The sequence below is a fragment of the Eriocheir sinensis genome, chromosome 12 (assembly GCF_024679095.1).
Source record: "Eriocheir sinensis breed Jianghai 21 chromosome 12, ASM2467909v1, whole genome shotgun sequence".
Lineage (NCBI taxonomy): Eukaryota > Metazoa > Arthropoda > Malacostraca > Decapoda > Varunidae > Eriocheir > Eriocheir sinensis.
Window position 1 is genome coordinate 23,439,863 of NC_066520.1, and position 17,085 is coordinate 23,456,947.

Genomic DNA, 17,085 nt, shown 5'->3' on the forward strand with positions numbered 1-17,085 from the left:
GGAAATTTAGGCACCTGAGTAATTCGGGCTACCTGTGATCCACCTCTATATGTGGACGAAGGAGGTATTTTTGTGTTGTTGTTGTTGTTGAGGTATTTTTGTGTTGTGAGTAGAGCGCTGTATGGGGGGAAAGGGAGGGAATGTGGGGGGTTGGGTATGTGTGTAAGGGGAAGGGAAGGGGTAGCTGTGTGTGTGTGTGTGTGTGTGTGTGTGTGTGTGTGTGTGTGTGTGTGTGTGTGTGTGTGTGTGTGTCCCTCTCGTGTATAGTGGTCCTCGTATTGATCATGATTGGAGAAGAGGAAGAGGAGGAGGAGGAGGAGGAGGAGAAGAAGAGTAGGATCAGGAGGAGGAGGAGAAGAGGAAGAGGAGGAGGAGGAGGAAGAGAGGGACACTGAGGCACAGACACTCATTATCCGTGGAGATGATGGTGTAGATTGCTTACCTCCCACACACACACACACACACACACACACACACACACACACACACACACACACACACATGGTCCTTTCCTTGTCCCCCCTTCCACCACCACCACCACCACCACCACCACCACCACCACCTCTATGTTCTTTTCCTTTCCTCTCCCTCCTGTACTTTCCTTTCCTTCTCCTTTTTCTTCTCCTATACTTTCTCTCCTTCTTCCCTATCAACCTCTCTCTCTTCCTCCCCCTCTCCCATTCCTCACCTTCATCCACTCTTCTCCCTCTCCACCTCCCTTCTTCACCCTCCATTTCCACCCCTCCTCTTCCCTTCCCATCCACCCCTTCCCGTCCCTCTCCCACCCACCTCTCATTTCACCGGAAGCTTCAGTACCTTACTCGGCCAAATCCAGCGCTGTGAAAGGATGCATTCAGCTCGGCCTGCTCGTTGGCTCCTCTCGTCTCTGTTATTGTAGTGTTATTGTATATAATTTAGATGTTCATAAAGGTAATTCATATACTGCATGAATTGCCTCCCTCCTCTCCCTCCTCCTACCTCCTCTCTCTTCGCTCCTCGCTCTCTTAGCCTTTCGTTGTTCTTCGCTTCCTCTCTGTATCTCTCTCTCTCTCGCTCTCCCTTTCTTCCTTCCTTCTTTCCTCCTCTTTTTCCTTCCTTCTTTTCTTCATTTTCCTCCTTGTTTTCTATTCTCATTTTCATCATTTAAACTCCTCTATTTATTTTCTCTTTCGCCTTTCCTAATTCTCTTTCCCTTTCTTCCTTCCTTCCTTCCTTCCTCCTCTTTTTTCTCCTTTCTTTTCTTCATTTTCCTCCTTGTTTTCTATTCTCATTTTCATCATTTAAACTTCACTATTTATTTCCTATTTCGCCCTTCCTAATTCTCTTTCCCTTCCTTCCTTCCTTTCTTTCGTATCTTTTTCCTCCCTCCCATTCTTCCTTTTCATTTTTTCTATCTCACTTTCCATTCTCATTTTCATCATTTAAACTTCACTATTTATTTCCTCTTTCGCCTTTCCTAATTCTCTTTCCCTTCATTCCTTCCTTCCTTTCGTATCTTTTTCCTCCCTCCCGTTCATACTTTTCACTTTCCCTAATTTTACTTTCCTCTCTCATCTGCTTTATTTAAATTGTACATTCCACTCTTAATCTAATCTATTTATACTTTACATTCCACTCTCAAATCTAAACTTCCTCACATTACACGACTTCACGATTCATTTCCCTTTTCCTTCCTCTTCCTCGCCCTTTCGTTTTCTGTACCATTGTTGTTTTCACCTTCCTTCACCACCACCACCACCACCACCACCACCAGTACCCCTTCCCGTGACAGTACCCATAGAGTCGCACAATTAAACCGGAGTCTGCACTGAGCTCGTAGGAAAGTAAGTGTCATATGAAGCCGTGATTGTACCTCCTATCCTTCCTACTGAAATACCGACGCACCTTACCTTTTCTCTTTTGGCACTGCGCAAAGAGGAAGAAGAGGATTAGGAGGGGGAGGAGGAGGAGAAATTAGGAGAAGAGGCGAAGAGAAGTGGAAACAGAAGCAGGAGGAGGAGGAGGAGGAGGAGGAGGAAAAAGAAGAGAAGTAGGAGAGGCTGAGAGGGGACAGAAACACTAATTGGAGGAAAAATCAAGTAGAGGAGGAGGAGGAAAAGAAGGTACTGGAGGAAGAGAAGAAGGAAAAGAAAGGAGAAGGAGGAAGAGTAGGAGGAAGAAAAGAAAGCAAAAGAGGAGGAGGAGGAAAAAACGGTAGAGAAAAAAAAAAAGAAGGACTAGGAGAAGAAAAGAAGGTAGAGGAAGAAAAGAAGGTAGAGGAAGAAAAGAAGGTAGAGGAGGAAGAGGAGGAGGAGGAGGAGGAGGAGGTAATCAGGGTCAGTGTCTTAATTAAAACCACTGAGTCCTGAATTCCAAAAGACATTAAGGAAGTTTAGGTGTGGCTCGTTGGCCCCCGCGCGTTACTGCGAGAGAGAGAGAGAGAGAGAGAGAGAGAGAGAGAGAGAGAGAGTCTTATGGCGTCAGAGCAACATATATTTTCCCTCTATAACACTATTTTTTGTAAGCCATTCGTCTTCTCATATTTGCCTATACTTTATTTTACTTCTTTATTTTCTAGGATGCTTTGTTTTAGGGTACTGTATTAACTGTTGGTGTTGTATTCTTCTTATGGCGTCAGAATCACACATGTTTCCCTTCCAACTACTTTTTCTTCTATGGGTCATCTATCTTGTCTCGTATTCTTCTTTATCTAACTTCTAACTTCGTCTCATGGCATTGTGTCAACTATTGGTGTTACATCGTTCATAATGTATCAAAACCATTTATTCTTCTCTTCCTTTATGGGTCATTTATCTAACTTCTAACTTCGTCTCATGGCATTGTGTTAACTATTGGTGTTACATCGTTCATAATGTATCAAAACCATTTATTCTTCTCTTCCTCTCACTTCTCCTTTGTGGGTCATCTAGTCTATGTTCTTTTCCTTTCCCGTATTCCACTTTATCTGACTTTTAACCTCGTCTCATTGCATTGTATTAACCGTTGGTGTTACATCGTTCATAATTCATCAAAACCATTTATTTTTCTCTTCATATTACTTATCTTTTGTGGGTCATCTAACCTATGTTCTTTGCCATTCCCTTAATTCTACTACATTTTCCAGGGTGATTTTATTTACGTGCATTTTATTAACTGTATTATATTAACTATATAAACTGTATTAACTGTTGGTATTGTATTCTTCTTAATTGGTGTATTCTCTCTGATCCTCGGTGCGTCAGTCATCGGCCAGCAGCTGCAAATCATTTCTCTTTGTTCCAGCGTTAGATTTTGAGGTCGTGGTAACATTATTTTTACGGTATTTTGTGTTTGGTCTTATTGAAGTGGCCTGTAATTGTGTTGTGTGTGTGTGTGTGTGTGTGTGTGTGTGTGTGTGTGTGAGTGTGGGCTGTGTGGACCTTACCCAAACAAGTATTTTTGACCCCCTGAACAATGTGTTGTGACTTTGATCCCTAAAATTAATCCCCCGCGGATGAAGCCCCTCCGCCTGGTTAAAATTCTCTCTCTCTCTCTCTCTCTCTCTCTCTCTCTCTCTCTCTCTCTCTCTCTCTCTCTCTCTCTCTCTCTCTCTCTCTCTCTCTCTCTCTCTCTCTCTCTCTCTCTCTCTCTCTCTCTCTCTCTCTCTCTCTCTCTCTCTCTCTCTCTCTCTCTCTCTCTCTCTCTCTCTCTCTCTCTCTCTCCTCTCTCTCACTCTCTCTCTCTCTCTCTCTCTGTCTCTCCGTGTCTCCATCCATCGCCTTTCTCTCCCTCCTCAGCGTCTCCTCATGTCACTTGTTATTCTCTCTTCTTCCCTCGCCCATACTGTCCCTATATTGCTTCTTCCTTGCCTTTCCTTCTCTCCTTTCGCGTGTTCCTCCATCCTCCTACTGCCAACATTAACTGCCCTCCCTTATCTGCATCCCTCGTGTGTGTGTGTGTGTGTGTGTGTGTGTGTGTGTTTGTATGTCCACACGTAATACATGATCAAAACTCCATTAACTATATACTTAGGTCTCTTTAGGTTCATTATCGTTCCCCTTAGACTAGAAAACAGGTAAAAGCCAAGTCCTATAAGATCATTTTAACGAGAATTCCCTTATTGAATTTGGCCGTGTTTGTTTTTATTTCGTGTAAGACACGTAGCACACGATCAAAACTCCATCAACTATATACTTTGGTCTCTCTAGGCTAATTATTTCTCCCCTTTAAACATATGTAAAAGCTAAGTATACCATCTGTTTAACGAGTATTCCCTTATTAACTCGAGTGTGTGTGTGTGTGTGTGTTTTTATCTCGTCCAAGACACTTTATACACGATCAAATACTTCGGTCTCTCTAGGTTAATTCTACTTTCCCCCTTTGAAAATGTGTAAAAGCCGAGTCCTATACCATCTTTTTAACGAGAATTCCCTTATGAACTCCTCTCTCGGCGGAAGTCCCTCAGCCTTGTTAATGAAGGAAAAAATGAAGAAAAAGCGTCAAGACTATTTTCCCGCAGCGAGCCTCTCATAATTAGCTTTCCGTTGGAGGAGGCAGAGGCAGCAGCAGGCAGTCCGCCGAGAGGCCCCGCAGTGACCTAAAGGCACCGACCCCGCACCGAACTCAGCCCAACCCTCACCTCGAGAGTCTGAGGCTTGCATTTTCAGACGCTTTCGGCTCTCACAACAAGCATTTCCCAAGGCCACAAAAGAGATTAGTCGAGTTCTCACCAGTGTTTTTTTACTTTCTTGGTGTAGAGCCTTGTTAAACTATCACTTGGCTCATGAAATTACCCATGGAAGTACCCACAACAACCTCTACGACAGCCGTATCTAATGTGGGTGTGTTAGCCCAGAAATGCTTCAAAATATGGGCCCTTGAGAGCAAACACACACAAACTCCAGTATTTTTCAACCCTGCCTTGTTTATGGACAGCATAATGTCACAAAGCGTAGTCCAAAGAATGCCTCTCGATTTCAGTAGGACCTAATTCACACTTACCGATCTGTGAAAACTTAAGGCAAACTTGTCATTCTGAAAGCACACGCAGATGAGCCTTTTCAAACGCCTTAAATGTCCGAAGAGAATGGTTTAAAAAGCATAACATAGAAAGCACAGTCCTAGAAATGCCTCTCGGTCTCAATAGGACATAATTCACGCCTGACGATCTGTGAAAGCTTGAAGCGAACTTGTCAATTTGAAAAGCACACTCACACGTACATGCTTGATTTAGAGAGCATAACAAATAAAGCAAAGTACAAGAGAAGCTCTCAACTCCAAAAAAAACTAATTTAACCTGATCTGTGAAAGCTTGAACCAAACTTAGTCACCCGAAAATCTCTCTCACACACGCACGCACAAGCTCGATCATATTTCACCGCTGTCAACAGTCTATAAAGAACAGTTAGAGAGCATAGCAAATTAAGCAAAGTCCAGGGGAAGCTCTCAGTCTCAAAATCACCTAATTTAAACCTGATCTGTGAAAACTTGAACCAAACTTAGTCACCCGGGAATCTCTCTCCCACACACACACGCACGCACAAGCTTGATCATTTTTCGTCGTCGCTGTCGTCAGTTATAACATGGCCCGGTAGCCTTGATGGAAAAACTTGGGCTTACTGATCTTTTTTCCGCGTCCTAAGCTAGTTTGGAGGGTTCATTAGCGGTGATGACGAGCGTGTGGGGCGACCGGGAAGCAGCCAGCCAGCGTGCGTGCGTCCCTCGGCCCGGCGATGGACGAGGAAAATATGACAGGGGAAAAAAAAAAGTCCCGTCATGCAGGAGGGACTTAAGTTAATATCGCTTATGAATATCGGCGCTTGGTAGTCGTGGCCGGGGATAGCGTCGTGATTTTTTTTTCCTTTATTTCTTGTATTTATTTTTCTTATTGTATTTTGTTTAGTTTTGTTTAATTTTATACTGTGTCTTGGTAGTCGTGGCTTAAGATAATATAGTTTTTGCTTTGTTTGATTATTTTTATTTTATCTTTTCTCTGTGTTCCTAATTTATTTTTAGTCCTTTTTTCGCTTGATTTTCAAGTTTTATTTTATCTTTTCTGTATTATTCATATTTACTTCTATATATTTTTTTCTCTTCACATTTCAGTCTCTTTTTGTGTAGTTTTATCTCTACTTTCATATTTTTCTTCATTTTGCGAGGAAATGTTTGCTTATCACCAGGCAGCGTCCCATCTTCATAGCTTTATTAAATTTACTCTATTTATTTACAGGATAGAGTGCGATCTCTCTTTATGAGCCGCCACCCTACAAAGCCCCGTGGTCACTCCATGGAGGGACAAATCTGCTACGGGCCGATACAAATTAACAAAGTCCCGTGCTCCCTCTTTTAGGACGTAGCAATCTCTAAAGGACAATACTAAAAGGCCCCGTTTCTCTCAGCCTCACGTTAAAGCTAATTACTTTAGCCTGGGCTCTAACGTTTTCTTAGTTACGTTTTCTACAGTGTTGCGAAGAGTGACTATGAAAGTTACACAGCCTTGGGAAAACGCATGGCTATAGAGTTCACATGACCAGAAAATAACATTCGTCTCGTCTCTCATTACACTTACTAACCGCGTGTACTAATGTTCTAAGGAGGTTAAGATTGATTATATTTATGGGTCCATATCTCGCTTCTGCTCTTTTCATTTCTCTCGTCTTATATGTATTCTACTAACATTCCAACCTCCCTGAAAACCATAGGAAAGGGTAAAAAAAATACCACCATGGACCCCAGAAACTACTTTTATTGGTGAGAGGAGAGATTTACATAGATTTACATAGATATTCAGCACCACACGGACCCTGAAAACAATAATGGAAGTAGAAATAAGTAGTAAAGAGGGAAACAAGTATGAAAATAGATGAGAGAGAGAGAGAGAGAGAGAGAGAGAGAGAGAGAGAGAGAGAGAGAGAGAGAGAAACCGTAGTCCTTATCTCCCATGTTATTCCCGATGCTGTGAGTCAACACCTGGCGTGAAGTCTAAACAACGGCATATCAAAGTCTGCCAGGTGGTGCGTGCCCTGAACCTTCCTACAATACCCTCGTGAACTCGTGGCCAAGTGAAGGAGACGGACAGAACTCACACAGGGAACGGGTTGGTAGCGTAGTGGCTGTCTGGTTGTGTTAGCGTGTTAGTACTTGCCCGTATTTGTAAGTATATCATAGCCTCAGTTCCCCTGTCTGAAAAGCCTCTCGGAGAAGTTGTTGCTGGGATTTCAGTGGACTGTTTGTGATGCTGGTGATGGTTTGACACGACTTCTGGGCGTTGAACGGGAAAGTTATCCTCAAAAATCCGGTTAATCTTCCTCGTGGACTCGGGAAATATAGTCGTAATGGGAGCCCGATATGTTTAAGGAGTGGACCTGTGTTAGTGGCGGTGGTGTGTAGTTCTTAGACGGTGGTGGTGTGTAGATGTGGTGGTGGTGTTGTGGTGATGGTAGTAAGCTCCATATGTGATAATACTAACCGATGGCTGAATAATATTTGTATGCGATGTGTTAGCAACAAAAGATTTGATATTCACCACCACACAATATTTCAATCCGATATGTCAATACGAAAAGGCTGAATCACTCCTACTCGCTACAAAGATCAGAAATTATTATGTCCTCCTCGTCCTAACACTACTAATAATGTTTTTTTTCTCTCCCCAAAGTCGCAAAGGACCATGGCGACGCTTCAGACAGCACTGGTTTACCTCTTGGCGGGGATCCTGCCGCTGACCCATGCCCGTAAGTGTGCCTCCATGTTACTGTAGAAGCATTAAGTAGCTCATGCATGTATTCTTCGTAGTGTTGCTGATAGCCTCACAGTCTGTAGGAGGGTGGCCCCATCACACACACAAGCATCACCTTGGCTCGGCGGCTCTCTCCTTAATCCCACGGTGGTATTTATCATCCTGAAGTCTCAAATATTACTTTGTATTGGTTTTGCTGGCTTGATACGTAGGCCTGCCATGTCTGTTTTGGATGACATCGAATGCCTGATGATATTAGTAATGTAATTCAAGGCGTCATAAATGTGTACTCCAGTTTTACGCTCCGGGCGTGACAGAGAAGCTTCTTATTTGTGTCTTTTCGTCTTGTGGCGTCCGAACTCGTACTTAAAGGCTGGCGGGCTGCCTGTCTATTGGTCTGTCTGGTTTTCAGAATGCAGCCTCCCAACCTCCGGAGTGTACGTGTCGACAAGCGCAGACATGGAAATCGTAGGCGGCGTCGCCGTTCGGTGGCTGGTGGTGAACTGGTTCGGCATGGACGTGACCGAAGGTGACCTCGTGCAGCTGGTGGACACTGAGGCACAGACGATTTTGGCAACCGTTGAGGTCACCGATCCCGAGGGATGGTTCACGTCAGACGTGGCCTGGGACGGCTCGCTCTTCCCAAACAGCCTTGATAACGTGTCTGAGATATATTTACCTTACAAAGCGAACTATGTCCGCAACGAGATAACGCTGCACTCTGCGACCTTGACGCTGAGGCCCCGGTGGATGGAGCTCCAGAGGCTGGACTTGTGGAACGCTTCCCTCACCAAAGTGGCGCTGCCGGGAACCCACGATGCGGGAGCCTCGACACACAACGGCGCCATGGCCGAGAACATTGTGGGCCGCTGGGCCTTCACCCAAGACGAAACCCTGTGGCAGCAGCTGGTGCTCGGGGCGCGGTACATGGACATGAGGATCGGCTATTACGAAAACAGGGAAGAAAAGTTTTATGTCCACCACGGAGAAGTTGTCATCGCCCCTCTACAAGGCTACCTGGACGACGTGGTGAAGTTCATGAGCCAGACGCAGGAAATCGTCATTTTCGATATCCACGACCTGAACAATGGCTTCGACGGCCACCCGGAGCGCCACGCGGAATTGATCAGTATTCTGGAATCCAACTTCGGCGAGTGGATGGCGTCCAACACCCTGGAGCCGAACCCCACCATGGGCGAGCTGTGGCGGGAGGGCGCCCGCCTGATAGTGACCTACCCGTCCCAGGAGAACGCAAACTCCGATTATTTATGGGGGTCAGTGTACCACCTCTGGGGAGACGCCAACACCCTGGACGACCTGGAGGCGTTCCTGTACACCGGCATCCCCCAGCAGGTGAACCGCGGGTCGCTTTGGTCTGCCATGGCGGAGTTAACACCTTCAGCCACGGACGTCGTCGTCAACAAGTGGGGCGGCCTGCGCGGGGCGGCAAACATCACCAACTTTCCCGTCACGAACTGGTTCCGCCGAGACTGGTGGGACCAAGTCAATATAGTGTCCATGGACTTCCTAGCCCACTCGGATGTTGTCTCCGTGGCCGTGGAAGCCAACAGAGTACGACAGCAGTGCCGGGGCGGAAGGAAAGCAGTGTCAGCATCGGGGCGGTCAACTCCTAGGCGGCGGTAGAGCTGACGGCCAGTAGATCTACACATATGCGTCCTATCAAAGGATAAGCTTTCAGCACCTTCACACAGTACCAGAATCACCTTCCTTTCATACCAGAGAATGCTCATGTAAAAATACATTGAAGGGTTTTAAGTTGAACAAACCCTTTAAGAAATATTTGTTAACTTCCTTTGCTGTCCATTTTAGTTTGCTCAGCGTGAGGGGGAGCGCGAGAAAAAGGACTCAAATCCATGATTAAATATATATTTCTGGTGACATATTCCACGGAACAGACCGACATGCCAGGCAGCCGATGTACCTCAGGAGGAGAAATAAGAATGTTTTCCTTTTCATGTTCACTTTTATTTCTATCTATACCTCTAGTGTTTGTCCACGGCTCAGGATATACGGAAGTAAGGTAGTTAAGGAAATCAATAAATACACATTCGTCTATACACACCTATGGAGAGGAGAGAAAACTATTGGAAAAATAAATACTGACTGAATGTTTGGACTGAGTAGCGACGGTCGAGGTTTATTTAGCTTTTGTGAGTCTTTCCTTTCCCTTCACCTTTATTACTCTGTCCTACCTCTTACTTAACCCTTCCTTCCTTCTCATTACTTTGACGTTCCTCTTACTGAACCCTTCCTTCCTTCTCATTACTTTGACGTTCCTTACTGAACCCTTCCTTCCTTCTCATTACTTTGACGTTCCTCTTATTGAACCCTTCCTTCCTTTTAACTACTTATCCTTTTCTTTTTCCCCATCTCATCCTGCTTGTCTCTCTCCAGCCCAGAGGTTCATCCAGCAGCTTCTATTGAGTCGTTCCTTTCCCTTCCTTCTCATTAATCTGACCTCCCTCGTACTTAACCTTCCTGCCTTCCTTCTCATCTCAGCCTGCTTGTCTTTCTCCACCCCCGCCCACCCTTTCCTTCAGCTTCCTTCCCTAGCGGCAGCCTCTCTTAGAAGGGTGCGCAAACCTAGGGAAGTTCAGAATCTTGAGCGAGAGAGTTAAGTCTGACTTCATTGCTCTTGCTTCTCTTAGTTCAGGGATGCTATCATTGTCTACAAGCACATCCTCTTCACTAGTCTTATCAGTGAGTTGCCATATGTACTTTTCCCCCTAAACTATCTCTCTGCTGTCATTTTCACATATTCCTTCTATTTTTGTGCCCTGCATCTGTTCCATCATACCTGCCCTTCCATTCCAATCCACTCCTCCTACTCCTTCTACATCTCTTCCTCTTCTAATCTTCCAGAGCCACTGTTTCCTAAATCACCAAAGACTCGGACGGATTAGCTAAATGGTAAACTTTACATGAATACGCTGCCAAATATTGTTACATTTTTCAGTCTTATGTGAGGTGGAAACTAGATTATAACTACGGAAACATTCATGATGGTAACACGGAGGTAGAATATCAGAGACTCGGTTCAAGCAGCCGTAGCTTTGTGGATTTGTTGATGTTCTTAAAACTACGAATCAAGGACGTTGGTTATCAGCCCTGTGGGAACTGTAGGTACTAATGCCACACTGTGAGGGGAAGCCATTATTGAAAGACCCTCATGCCTCATCCTACCCTGTTCGTCAGTGTATCAGCGCTCCTTGACTCGAGTCGCAAGGAGAGTCAAGCACCAGCCACTGAGGAATGAAAAACAGCCTGACGCTCTGACCGAGACTTCCACAACATATTAAGATCCACTGAGTAGCTTACTGTACATGTTTTTACTGTTCTCAAGTATGTTGCCACCTTGCGAGTCAGTGAATATACGAGAATAATATGTATACAATATATGGTTAGACAATTAGTGTGAGGGATTAATAGTCGACATAAATCTTCTCTCTACCTTGGACAATGTGTAAGATAACTTCGGCCTCATTAGCTAACGTTCCCTGCCAGCCACATGTGTTCCAGAAAAGAAAAATAGAGTTTGTGGCTCGACGTTCTGATGGTCGGCAAGGTTGCTCACCCTCTGTACCAGGAGGCCTAAGTACCTGTAATGTCATTAACTCCGAGCACCGACTGAGGGGCCGCGAGAGGCTGAGATCCGTGATACATATTTCTCTAGTCCTCTTTTGAGAGTCATAAGACGAAGAAGTTTATATCAAAATAGATTCACCTGAACTTGTAGCCGCTAACAAATCACACTGCGCCACCCTGCTCAGGAAGGAGGCTCGTACCATTTGCAGCACTTGAGGCGTCCTTCTGTTGTAGTTTATGAGGTCAACTTAATGGTTTATTCCTTTCCTTCATGGTGATGTCACCACTAATTTCCTCTCCTCGTTAGTTTTTCTGTGCTATAAAACCACTGACATTGTACTATTGCACTGCCTGTTTTTTATCGGTGGGATGACAAAGGTACCACTACACCGGTTCACTAACTTGTGATGGCCAGGTGTAAATAAATATAAGTAATCTAAAAAGTCTCTCCATATGTCACAGTTCTCTTATTCCGGCCACTCGTTAAACATAAGATGGGGACGCTAAACCCTTGCTTGAAGTAGGACGACTCGTGCATCCCTTGGGTCCCCAGACGCTCGCTGACTGGCACAAAAGTTCGGCCATTGCAATGATTTTTAAGTGACCTGGGAAGACGATTTGCCCGCTGTGACATCAGAGACCAGCGTTTGCGTGGATACTGTAGGAGCGGCAGGCCGGGCAACTATACTTGGAGCAACAGGTGGAACTCTCGTTGAAGTGGTCTCAGGCATTACTGGTGTTGTGGGCCGTGCTCTTCCCGTGTGGACAGCAAGCAGTGCCGGCAGTGTGACAGGAATATACTTCGCAGTTTCTTCAGGAGGTACAGACTGCGGTGTTATGGTCTGAGTGTAAGTCTGAGCTGTTGACTGTTTTGGTGGTTGTGGGAGTTCCACTGAGTGGTCCGATGCCTGTTGATGCTTTAGGGTCACGACTCCTCTCAAAGGTCCCTCATGAGTAGATTCAGTCGCTGGGAGAGCATTCTCAGGCGCCCAGACCCCCTCATCCTTACTGTCGTCGCTGGGTTCTGATGGCCTGTTATCATACTCCACCTGATCTAGCGGGAACCTCTGCTTCGGGTGCTCCACAGGCAGGTGTTCATGTACAGGGCGCGAGGGACTAGTTTTGATGTCGTCGATGGGCAACACAATGCTGTCATTATCTGTGTTGTTACTTGTGAGCGTCGAAGAACTGTTGTCCTCTGCCTTATCTTCCCTGGATGACAGGGAAAACAGTTCTTGTGTAGCATTCAGCGTGGGTGACGTCGGCACGTTCAGTAGAGCGGTGATTGTGGCCGACAGCACGTATTCGTCTTGCCTGTAATCGTTTCCCAGTAGCACGGTGTTGTTATCTTGCTGAGCATTGCTGGTGAGAACCAGATATTCATTTTCATTGTTGCTGCTGATGGTGGGCACTGAACCTTCGTATTCCAAGGTGTTACGCGTAGATAACGATGAATCGGTATGAACGAATGCGTCAACAGAAGGTTCCCTGTCCCCAAGGTCACGTGACAAAGGTGAGGACGCAGAGGGACTTTTATTTCCACTACCTGGGAGCCTGGAGTGTCCAGCTGTGTCCTCTCCACCAGGTCCAGCACTGAGTAAGGCGGAGTCCCTGTCTGCCAAATGGCCTTCGAGCAGGCCACTCATTCTTGCCGAGCTGTTGGTGTTCCCAGACTCAGAATTCTCCATCCCGTCTGGAAGCTCCTCATCCAGGGGGTCGTGGCTGTCTTCAGTGTCCCATTCCGACAGGATATCTTCCACGCTGACTTTAGGTGAGGATTCAGTCGTCGTCGTGAGGCTGGGCGTGGCAGGGCTTGGCGGGCGAGCAACACTTATGGGTGAAACTGCCTCTGGCGGCTGGGGTGACCCGTCTGTAGGGTAGTGGAATACCTCTCGCCACGTGTTGCCGTTGCTCTGGTAGGTTACCCCAGGAGCCACGGACGACCTCCTGGTGGGTATGGCGGTGTAGACCGTGCTGATGTTGTTCTCGACGGGGATGAAGGGGTAGTGGATTTGACGCACGCCGGTAGTGCTCCAGAGAGCCCCGCCGGAGTACATTCTCCTGACAAAGGGCGGGATGGTGGTGGAGGGAGACCCATGACGCAGTGTGAGCTCCGTGGTCCATCTCAGCGTGTACGGGTGCCTCGAGGGGTCAGTCGGGCGACACATGGACAGGGCGAGGTTAGTTCTGAAAACAAGACTGGATTAGTAAAGGTATCAACAGGTGCGAAGGAAAGGTACGAGTGAACAGAATGAATAACGAAGAGTAATTTTGTGGGAGGGGTTGTACAAGGAGTGAAGCGCAGAGAGAGAGTTTTAAAGATTATACTACTAGCAAAGCCTCACCAAAGACTGCACATGGCAGCTATTTTCACCCGAGTCAGGCAAGTGATCAGATGGATAAACTGACGGTTGTGTTCACTTTACTCCAACCTTTAAAGTACAACTCGGCAAAAATATTGCTTTTCCTCAGTAAAAGCCTCCGAAGATTTGTGGTAATCATACAAAAGGTACTCCCTGTGTCCTCTACCTGATGGCTACGTTGATGATGTCGTTGCTTCTGAAGAAGTCCGAGGCCACAATGTTGGCCATGTGACCCCACCGCTCCCGCAGCCAGCGCGTGATGGAGAAACTCACACGATCCGCCAGGCCGCGAACCCCCACGTGGGACCGAAACAGTAAGTCCCACAGCGTGGGCGTAAGGTGAGCCATGGCGGCCCAGAGGCGAGGCGACTCAAATCTCTTGTTCATCTGTGAGTCCAGGAAGCTGCGGAGGTCATCCAGCAGCTGAGCGTTGGCCCAGGCCTGAGGCAGCGGCGGCCACACCCACGGCGTGTAGTCTGACACGGCTGGGTCATTGAAGGTGAAGATGACGCGTTTCCCCATCTGCCAAAGGTCGTCCAGGGTGACGTGCGGGCCGTGGCGGCTGTGGACGAAGTGGCCCCCGAGCGTGGCGTTCATGAGGGAGAGCAGCAGCTCCATGGACTCCGGGAGGTTGAAGCCGACGGGCGTGCGGTGGATGTCGATGATCACCGGGTCGGGGGAGAGGGCCAGGAAGCCCCGCACGTTCTCCAGCACCTCCTGAAGGGGCCGCCACCGTACCAGGTCATGATTAATCCACAAGAGCTCGTGAGTCTCCGGGTAGTAGGCGACGCGGAGGTCCAAGTACCTGTGGAACGGAGGATGGGTAAGAAGGGGCGCTGTAGACTGAGTGTTTGTGTTTGAGGTGCTTCTGTGGCGGTCAAGAAGAGGAATAGAAAAGCTAAGAGAAGAGGAAGCGGATGAAAGAAGAAAATAATAGTAATAATGATAATAATAATAATGAGAAGAGGAGGGAAAAGAAAAAGTACAAGAAGAATGTTATATGAAAAGAAGAAGGAAGAGGAGGAAGAAAAGGAGGAGGAGGGGGAAGAGAAGTTGAATATAAAGAAAACAAAAAAATATATATACTCCTATACATAAAACTCCTGCATAAAACCTCTCTACAAAACCCACAAGAAAACACAACAAACCATAAAAACAAGACAGCAAATGGTGGCACTGACTGACCGGTTCCCGTAGAGCAGCTGGGAGATGATGTCCTCGTCCTGACACACCACCCAGGCGGCCACCACATCGTTGTCGTCGGCGAGGGTGTAGGAGCCGGCGTTGTGGGTACCGGGGAGCACTAGGGACCGCAGCGACCGACTACCCAGCACCGCCCTGAAGGAGGAAGGGAAAACTATGAGCCAAGAAGACTGAGTATAGAATCTGAAGGAGAAGGAAGTGTTTTCATACCAGCCAAGAAGGTTTAGTATTGAATCCAGAGAAGGAAGAAAGGGAACACTAGCAGCCAAGATGATTGAGTATTTAATCAAGAGGAGGAAGGGAACGCTATCAGCCAAGAGGATTTAGTATAGAGTTTTAAGGAGGAAAGGAATTCTATCAGACAAGAAACATCATTATAGATTTATCGTCTCTTATGATCGACTGTTCAACACAAAGGTCCGTAAAGGAAATATCTGGCAGTATACGTTATAAGAAGTTCTAATAGATGTTACCAGTGTTTCCTTACGGTTTAATTAGAGGAAACAGCTGTGGAGGATATCGCCGTGTTACCTGTGGTCGTAGAGCCAGGTGGGGTGCGAGGCAAGGCACTCCGCGACCACACACACCCCGTTCCTGACGAAGCCCACGTATGGCCCCACGCACCCGCCGCGCGCCAACACACTCAGCTGCCGGGGACACAAGAGGATGATAGTTGATGACGCCCTTCGGCATTATAGAAGTAGCTGCTTGCTCTTTAACTAACGGTAAAGCCCAATCTGCCAAGCCTCACTACGCCCCAACCACTAAGCTTCGAACTCCCTCCTCGGCCCCAGAGCAGAGCTAACCCACCTCGACCCTGGGCTGCGTGTAGTTGCTGGTGATGGTGCCGTGGGTGGCGTACGGGGTGTCCCAGAAGAGTGCCTGCGGTGTCCTCCAGTCCCGGGTGGAGGTGGGCGGCAGCGGGATGGGCGGCGGCCTCATGTGTGGAGGTCGCGGGTCCTGGTTGAACACGCCCACCCAGTCCCCCTCCAACAGCCTCTCCGCCTCCCAGTTAATCTTCGCGTGCCGGCAAAGAAGAGAATGAGTTTGCAAGGAATATTCACACGGAGACATTGAGGCATCATATTAACTTTGGTGCCCTAAGGAAGAAGGTAACCATGGAAGAAATGTTTATATGAAGACGCTGAAATATTATCACTATCACATTTACCTTGATGTGTTAAGAAGGGAGAGAGGAATCATGGAAGGAAGAGAATAACACTGCATTACCGCACTTAAGAAACCAGACACTTTAACATATACTCCACCGCTGGTCTGGCCCTAGTACGCACCAACCCTTGCAGATATCCTCACCTGAAGAAGTCGGAACTGCATGGACCTGGAGCTCCTATCGGGCGAGGCCTTCAGGGAGGGCCACACGCGGATGCCCACGCCCCCGGCACCAACCAGGTCGGCGCACACAACTGGAATAAGACACACGCTCAATAGGACACACATTAGGCTCCATTCTCACTCTCACTCTGTTATTGATATGTCCACTATGCGTATGCCAGTGAGAGAAGGAGGAACAAGGATGAGGAAGGGAGAAAGGAAATATAACGGCCTCGTTCTCAGCGGCATCGTGAGAAGAAGAGAAGGAAGAAGGGAGCAGTCTTCCCCGGATGGCATGAGTCAGGAGCAGCAAGAGAAGTAGGAATAAGGAAGGAAGAAGGAAGAAGGGAACTATCTTACCGGTGACCTGGATGGCTAGTGTCAGGGGCAGCATCCCGGCCAGGAGGCACACCGCTACTGCCGTCCCGAACGCTGCCATGCTCCTGTGGGGAAAGATCTGATCTCAGTGCCTGCAACATCGATCAACTTGTATGAAAAAGAATCTGATCAAGTAATAGACAAACAAATGGAAAGGGGGACTGTTAGTGGGTTATCCAGTGACTTAACTCTATGGAAGTGTTAGAATAGACACTTTCACACGTACACTGACAGATATTCTAGACTTTTTCCTACATGTTCACGTGGAGGAAAACTAATTACTGGTATACTAAAGGAGTCAGTCATACGAAGCAGAGCAGAGTTTATAGGAAATAGAAACCAGCGAGAGATAGAATACTAAGCTTATAAGAAGTCAAACGAAGCTGTCTTTCAAGGGGCCGAGTCTTTCTTTCCAAACGGTTCGCTGTGAAGTAATAAAAGAGAGACGAGGAGTAGGAATAACGAGGATGAGAGAAGAGCAAAGAAGTTGAGGATAAAAGGAAGATC

General features: G+C 47.0%; 2 protein-coding genes across 7 annotated transcripts in view; one reads left to right on the forward strand and one right to left on the reverse strand.

The window, feature by feature from the left end:
- The window catches only part of LOC126997657 (tryptase-2-like), a 200,513-nt gene that overhangs the window by 117,269 nt on the left and 66,159 nt on the right, over window positions 1-17,085 (forward strand). For 2 of the 6 annotated variants that reach the window (XM_050858881.1, XM_050858885.1), the window contains 2 exons: window positions 7,616-7,691; window positions 8,109-10,081. In XM_050858881.1, the coding sequence (XP_050714838.1) occupies window positions 7,616-7,691; window positions 8,109-9,340 (1,308 nt within the window). In that variant the 3' untranslated portion in view covers window positions 9,341-10,081. Of the gene's footprint in view, window positions 1-6,678; window positions 7,111-7,615; window positions 7,692-8,108; window positions 10,082-17,085 lie in introns of those variants that run through there. The other 4 variants (XM_050858884.1, XM_050858886.1, XM_050858883.1 and 1 more) reach the window with 4 other exon arrangements.
- Window positions 9,568-17,085, reverse strand: part of LOC126997656 (uncharacterized) — a 21,919-nt gene continuing 14,401 nt past the window's right edge. The window contains exons 2-8 of the mRNA XM_050858878.1: window positions 16,561-16,643; window positions 16,183-16,292; window positions 15,679-15,885; window positions 15,400-15,515; window positions 14,851-15,003; window positions 13,832-14,470; window positions 9,568-13,489 (exon numbers count right to left, since the gene is read on the reverse strand). Of these exons, the coding sequence (XP_050714835.1) occupies window positions 11,899-13,489; window positions 13,832-14,470; window positions 14,851-15,003; window positions 15,400-15,515; window positions 15,679-15,885; window positions 16,183-16,292; window positions 16,561-16,643 (2,899 nt within the window). The 3' untranslated portion in view covers window positions 9,568-11,898. The remainder of the gene's footprint in view (window positions 13,490-13,831; window positions 14,471-14,850; window positions 15,004-15,399; window positions 15,516-15,678; window positions 15,886-16,182; window positions 16,293-16,560; window positions 16,644-17,085) is intronic.